General features: G+C 41.8%; 1 protein-coding gene across 1 annotated transcript; it reads right to left on the bottom strand.

Annotated features, from left to right (window-relative positions):
* Nucleotides 1-3,870: 3,870 nt before the first annotated feature.
* Nucleotides 3,871-6,502, bottom strand: med18 (mediator of RNA polymerase II transcription, subunit 18 homolog (yeast)). The gene is made up of 3 exons (XM_070966560.1): nt 6,142-6,502; nt 5,823-5,927; nt 3,871-5,115 (listed from the first exon to the last, which is right to left on the bottom strand). The coding sequence occupies exons 2-3, from the start codon at nt 5,893-5,895 to the stop codon at nt 4,559-4,561; spliced, it is 630 nt and encodes a 209-aa protein (XP_070822661.1). The 5' UTR covers nt 5,896-5,927; nt 6,142-6,502; the 3' UTR covers nt 3,871-4,558.
* Between the last annotated feature and the right edge of the window lie 571 nt (nt 6,503-7,073).

Consider the following 7,073-nt stretch of genomic DNA (forward strand, 5'->3'; position numbering starts at 1 on the left):
GGCTGAATAGTAAATCGTCCGTCAGCGCAGAGGCATACATTATCTGCAGAAGTGTCTGGGACACAAAACTGAGAAACGTAACACAAGAGGATTCTGCTCAGCATACTTCACCTGTAGCTGAAATATGACATCCTCATATTTTACGGTGACTCATGCATAGTTCGCGAGCACCATGAAAGCGGGTACCTGCGCAGCAAGGTGGCTGAAACCGTCTGAGGACCGCGCCCTCTTCATGCATCGTGCGCATGGACAGAAGCTGTACTTAAAAGTTGCACAACGTGTCCACACTGTGCACTCAGACATGACTAACGTTGAGAAATTTGTGTCAAAAATAGCACTCCTTGAAATGCAGGAAGATGTGTCATAGTGCGTCACGGAATGACTTAATGCTGAGCATCAGTGGGATCAGATGGTTAAAAAGCCACGTTGTTAATAGTTTGTGTCTACGATCCCTACTGCGCCTATACATTTGATTAATGGGGAATTATTTATTGTATTTTCCTGATCATTTGGCCACTTAAATAGGTGCCAAGAGTAAAACTCAAGCCAGTGCTGGACAGAGACAAGCCACTAATACAATACTGTCTCAAACACAAGGTGCTAGTCATGAGCAATACTGCTGAGTGCCAAAATTTTGATGACACTAGATTACACAATGTCTCTTGATTACACATTAGGTGAAAGAAAAGTAATTGTGAACATGGAGAAGACAAATGAGGCTCACAGCAGGACTGAAGAGACAAGACTTGGAGGAAGAGGAGAGGACTCAGACAGACAGAGAGGTGGGAGGCCCAGGCAGCAGTTTAAAAACTATGTATGTGTTCGCTCCCTTCCAGGCTGACTGCTACGCTGTCCCCATACCAGACATTCCAGAGGCAGCATGGCTGGCTTCAGGCTCTGAGTGGCTGATCCTGGAACAGCATGTTCTGCACAGCAGTAATCACCTCAGCCAGCCACAAGCAAGGCAGAGCACCACATCAACAATGCACAGCTTTGTGCCTGTCAATTCGCACCCTGAAAAAGTGCTCTGGAATTTCATTCACATCAGGAAAGGGACACATTTTGTCCACCCACTTCTGCGAGGCCCATCCTCATTTCCTTGGCCCCGCCACTTAACACATCCCTTGCAACCTCATGATGTTGCACAATTTATCCTTGAGCCCCATTGCCCAGTGGGATTAGGACGAGAGGAAGCTAGAGAAGCCACAAGAACACCCTTGGGAGATCGATGCCTGTCTGGGAAAACACCTCCCCTGGTTCTCCTCCCCTCTCAGCTAACAACCCACACTCTCTAACAAGCATATGGGCTCCCAATGACAGATGAAGGAGAGGGCTCAAATCCAAGTATTGAGAACGTTCCTGAGTAGGCGAAGCTGGATTTCACCCCTCTGTGGCATTGGTCCAAAGTAGGCTGACTTAAAGACTTCCTGCCCTGAGCAAGAGCCAGCTTTCTGTGACATCTTGGCATCTGTGCTGCCAGCTATGAACATTATGTTCAGAGGCAGCAAAGACAATTGGTGCCAAGATTTTTAATTAAGACTGTGTCGTGGAATGGAAAAGTAAAGGCATGTGCAGGTAATGGCTTCTATCCCCATTTCAGAGGTCTAACAAAATATGATTAACTAACACTATCTGCCTTAGCCAATTAATTATATTTAACAGTTAAAGACCCAGAACAACCAAATGGCCCACAGAGGGAAATCAGCGTGCACTGCTCTCAAACCCAAAAGTGCAGCCCAAAATTATATTATGCTAAACTGAAGATGTCAAAGATGCTTACAGACAGTTGGGGCAGGTGAACAGTGTATGTTGTTGCACTCAAATTTTGCACTCTAGATCAAGGTATGGTATGTATGAAACATTGTACGAACTTGTACAATAAGACTGTGTTACCCTTTTTCATCAGGTGACCACCATATTTAATGAAATCATTTAGGTATGCCCTGTTGTCAATTAAAAAAAAAGTTTAATGAAACATTTTCTGGTTCCAGCTACTCAAATGTGAGGATTTGCTGCTTTTCTCTGGCTTATTAAAGTTAAATATCTGTAGGTTTTGGACAGTTGGTTAGAAAACAACATGTAATTTGAACTTGTCATCTCGGGCTCGGGAAGCTTGTCAGGGGCATTTTTCACTACTTCTGTACATTTTATCGACTAAATGATCAATCAGTGAAAGGAAAATATGACTGACAATGTAAATAGTTGTCTGTTGCAGCTGTGGTGAGTATATGTTGAAAATGAATAGATTTTCTGTGTCATGAAATCACAACTTTTGAATTAAAAAAAAAAACAAAAACCGATTCAGGCTCAGTTAAATCTTAAAAAAAAAATCCAAAAAAAATCAAATAAAGTAAATGATGAAGTAATAAAAAATCCTGACAATTAAAATACTCCCATCCTACATGACCCTGCATAAAACAAATTCCACATACTGCAAACCCTAACCCCTGATGACACCCATATTCAAAGACCTGTTGGGATTTGCATTTTCGTTGGAAGAGGGTGTCACTCTCGTCTCAATTTCTTGAAATAAACCATGCACAATATCATACTGCCTCTGGCACTGAGTTAAATCCCTCACTTGTGCAAGTCAGTGGTTGGCTACATGCACAATAGCCGAGCAGGCCTGATGCCAAGACACTGATTAGCCTAGCTATGCCTCTGTTCTCCAGGCAATGCGGAGTGGAGGTGCAGTGGGAGTCCAGCTCATCACCAAAGAGCACTGTGCTAAACACAAGTTTAAGTGGAAGAAAGCCAGAATACTGTAGTGTATCCATGCTGGACACATAAAGCCTTGGGCAACGAGGCATCTGCCTCTTTAATACATAATTCACTCAGAGCTGAAACATCATGCTTTAGTCCTAGGAGCCAGTAGCCTGCTCCTGGTTGTTGGAACATAAAACTGTCTCCATCAGATAATCCAGTCGCACTGACAGGCAACTTTGTATATTAAGTAGCTTACTACAAAATTAGGTTCAGTTTGAGCACAGATCAGATCCGCCTTCAAAACAAATTAATAGGATCCCTTATCGATGTAAAATACAGCATATTGAAATGTTCAAATTGAGGTTTTCAAGGTGCACCAAATGTATGTGGAAGCAATGTCATCTCACCTTTCCACCTCAGCGAGCTCGCCCTCATCAGCCTTGATATGCAGGTAGGTCAACATGTAGAGACAGCCATCTGCCCTCGAGCTCTCCCGTCAGACATGCACACGGTCACTTTACATCGTAACCCCTGCAAATGCATCTTACTGCAGGGGTATTATTAGAAGCACTCATGTCATATAACCCACATTATTATCATAACTGACAGGATGTGCATTAGTTACTTCAGTCTCCGCAGCATATTGGCCATAATGTTGACACACTGGTATACAGGCCATTTTGGAATTCAGCATTGAAGAGTGAAGAACCTGAGGCAGCTGTAGTGCTTTCACGTGTAATAGTCCCAGCTCAAGTTCCCATGAAAGAGGCACTAATGGGTTAACAGTAGAAATGAGAGGGGAAGAGAGGGAAAATCAATGCTTTTGTTGAGGGGAAGAAAGAAAGGCTTTCACAGGTCTATGTATCATTAAGCAATTGAGAAAGCTAATTAGAGTGGGGGGAAAAGATGTGCAGATCTCACAGCTAATTATTTCCATGGCAACCACAGCTCCTGTAGATGATCTGAGGTAACGTTCAGCTGGCAAGCCGGCCAATTACACAAAGAGCAACAGAGACCCCTAGTGGGGTGAAATGAACATGGTCTTCAAAAACTATAGATTCAACATATGGATTAAAAGATCACTAATAGCATCAAACAAAAAACAGCAGTGGTCGCTATGGTTAACTGATTATTACTCTTACCTTGCATACAAATGCCAACAGTGTGTGTACCATAATTTTTTATTCCCAACTGCATAAACTTCTTGAACTTGTTTCCATTCTTGTTTCACTTTGCTAAATCAAATTCCTGTTTACATTGCACATTTGGTGAATATAAACTGGTATAAACTGATAAGAAAACCTGTTTTTCAGGTGTTAATCTTCTTATAACATGGAGTGTAATGAAGAACTTAAACCAATAAGAGAAATTACAATTCTAGGAGCCACCTTTAAGACTAGGTCTCATGTTGTAAAAATCTATTATGATGACAAATATCACTTGTCTGGTAAGCAGTATTTTAGCAACACCTGCTGTATAATGAGATCATTCTTTTACTGCTTTACACTCGATTCTAGGATTCTGGTGTTTATTCCCAAACAGTACTACTGTTTCTTCTGTAAATACGGCAAACTCCACTGTGCAGGAGAGGATATTTCTGCAGAAGGGACCTTATGGACATGTCACAACTGTAAAAGGTTAAATGAACTAGCTATGAGTTTAATCAAAACTGCGCTGTTTTCATCGGTGAAAGTGTGATAATGTAGATTACCATGTCAGAAAATCTGTGTTGAGTCAAAGTTGCACTGTATTTAATTGTCAGGAGAATGTAAACAGCATATAAAAAAAGAAAAATAGGAGGTCTGAATTGTCCATGGTGGTCACAAATGACATGAACTCTACATGATGTCATTCAGTGTCTCTGTTTGGTGGGATCAATCTTCTCCAGGTGAACAAGAGGTTTGAGCTGCTCAGCAAAGCTGCGCATGTCCTCTGACACAGTGTCCTGGCCGGCGGGAGCCAGCACACTCAGCTCCACCAGGTATGAAAGCGACAGACGCTCTGTGTTCTCAGTGTTACCTGGTACCAGGATGCGTGACAGCTTGCTCACCACAACCTTCATAGCGCCTTTGCGGAATATGTGCCCATTGGCGACAAACTCATGGTCCATGCGGAAGCCCATCTCATTGAGGAACTCCAACAGGCTGTGAGATGCAGCCACATCAACACAGTTGCGCACCATGGCGTGGCGGCTCTTGTCTCCGACTTCAGGTTGGCCCAGGTAGCGTAGGTGCCATGGAGAAGTGGGGTGGGAGAGGGAGCGCCGGGCTCGGAGAATGAAAGGGGTTCCTTGCTGGCTTTTCAGAAGATAAACCAGTTCATGATCTGTAAATGTCTCAGGTTCCATGTTATCACACAGACCTCGAAGGCGATGCAAGAGGCTATCCAGGGCCTGGTCTAACACGCTGCCTGAATTAATAAAGAGTCGAGAAAAAGATGCACAAATATATACATTATAAATCTATAATGTGGTGTGATGACCTGTACTGCAAAATACATTATATTTGTTGTTTCAGTATACATTTACACAACAAATACTGCAAAACATCCGACATTACGACAACTGAACAGAGAGCTTTGTCAGTTTCTGATATGTTGTCCACCCTGCTCATATCCATGAGGGCAGACTATGGAAGGACAGCACACCACAACCAAAATGAGGAAATATCTTTTGGAAGAACAGCGTTCATCCCACCACAAGACTTCCAGAGAATCTATATCAAAACACACAGAAGCTGTTGTGGCAGCTCGTTCTGTCCCAGCACCTCATTAATAGTACTTCTCTTTAATTTGTCACCCGCCTGCACACCACAGATGTTTTCTCAGTGGTAGCAGAAGCGCCACATTGTGACATTTTTCTGTTTTATGTATAAAATATATATAAAGAAGTGAAACACAACATCAAGTAATTGGTTGCTTAAAAACAACAAATACTTTTTTTTCCCCCATACACATGCTGAGGATGTTGACATTGTAAATTATGACATCAGTTTTGTAAAACTTGTCACTAATGGCATACTTTCTTTCTATCACTATCTATGTGTTGTGGATGGTACCAGTCTATTAAGATATTTCATCTTCAGTCTTCGGCTGTGGATGTTTCTGACATAGCTTACCTTGCAGCAGGTATTCCATCATATTAATTGTGCCCCCGGTGACAGGCATCACTGTAACAGGTGGAGCTTCCATCTTCTCTGCGGCACTAAATAGTTCTTTTTAATCTGGAGGAAAAACATGGCAAATTCATCAGTGGCGCACTGTCTTCATTTGGCCGTTAAAAAACTTCTAACTGTAGCTAACGTTACCTAGCAACCAGTGTTAGCCAGCTAAACGTAGCGCGATAGGTAGCTAGCTCAATTCATGTGACATAACTGACGTTGTACTATTTAACAGTAAACAAGTAAACTCATTCGCAACAGTAGTTTGCTTCATTACCTGAGAAACCTCGAACAACAAAATGTAGCTGTTCACTTGCTGAGGAAACCCGGGTAAATGTTGGTGCGTTCGTCTGCGGTCGAGCATCTACAGTAAAGACCGAGGATCTGGTAGGCCTCAATGGTTTCTTAAGTCAAGACACCGCTAGCAAGCTAGCAACTAGCTAAGATTGATACAACCAGTTAGCCGCAATGTAAGCTGTGCGTCCACTTTAAGTTAGTTGAATGGGATGACAAATATCTATCCGTGAAAACGAAAATGTGGTTAAAAGAAAAGTCACAAAGCTTTTCAGTTAATTGTTAGCGAGAGAATGGACACATCCCCTTTCGACACTAACAGGACACCATCTTGCTTTTCTCCCTCTGGTATGTAAAGCAGCTGTTGATATCCAACTTGGAGGCGCATTACAGCCATCTACTGGAGCACTGTTATATTCCTACATAGCAAGGGGTGGAATGGAAGTAATAATGGTTAAACATACCCTACTCAAAGTGAAAGTCCTGCATATATAATTTATAATGTATATTTTCCTCAAGTAGTTACCTTAATGCACTACCATTAATATGTACTGTACTTTCAAAAATGAACTTTCTCATGCATAAGAGGGGCGCCCTCAGTGTGCAGGTGTATCAGCACTGATGCATTAACGTGGAAGCGATTGTGGAAGGAATGAAAAGAACTATGCAGATTATTCATTGGATTTAAAGTACCAATATCATGCTGTAAAAATACTTAATCACCATCACAAATAAAAGTACATCATCCAAAATCTACCTAAAAGTGCAGAGGTAGCTATTCCCTGCAAAATATGCTTCAAGTATAAAAATGCTCTTCATACTGTTACACTTTTATGATTATTATTGTTTTATTATTACTGGTCTGATCTGAATCTGAAACCCAAATATATTCAAATACGGTACATGTATGAATGT

Source organism: Chaetodon trifascialis, chromosome 7 (assembly GCF_039877785.1).
Source record: "Chaetodon trifascialis isolate fChaTrf1 chromosome 7, fChaTrf1.hap1, whole genome shotgun sequence".
Classification (NCBI taxonomy): Eukaryota; Metazoa; Chordata; class Actinopteri; order Chaetodontiformes; family Chaetodontidae; genus Chaetodon; species Chaetodon trifascialis.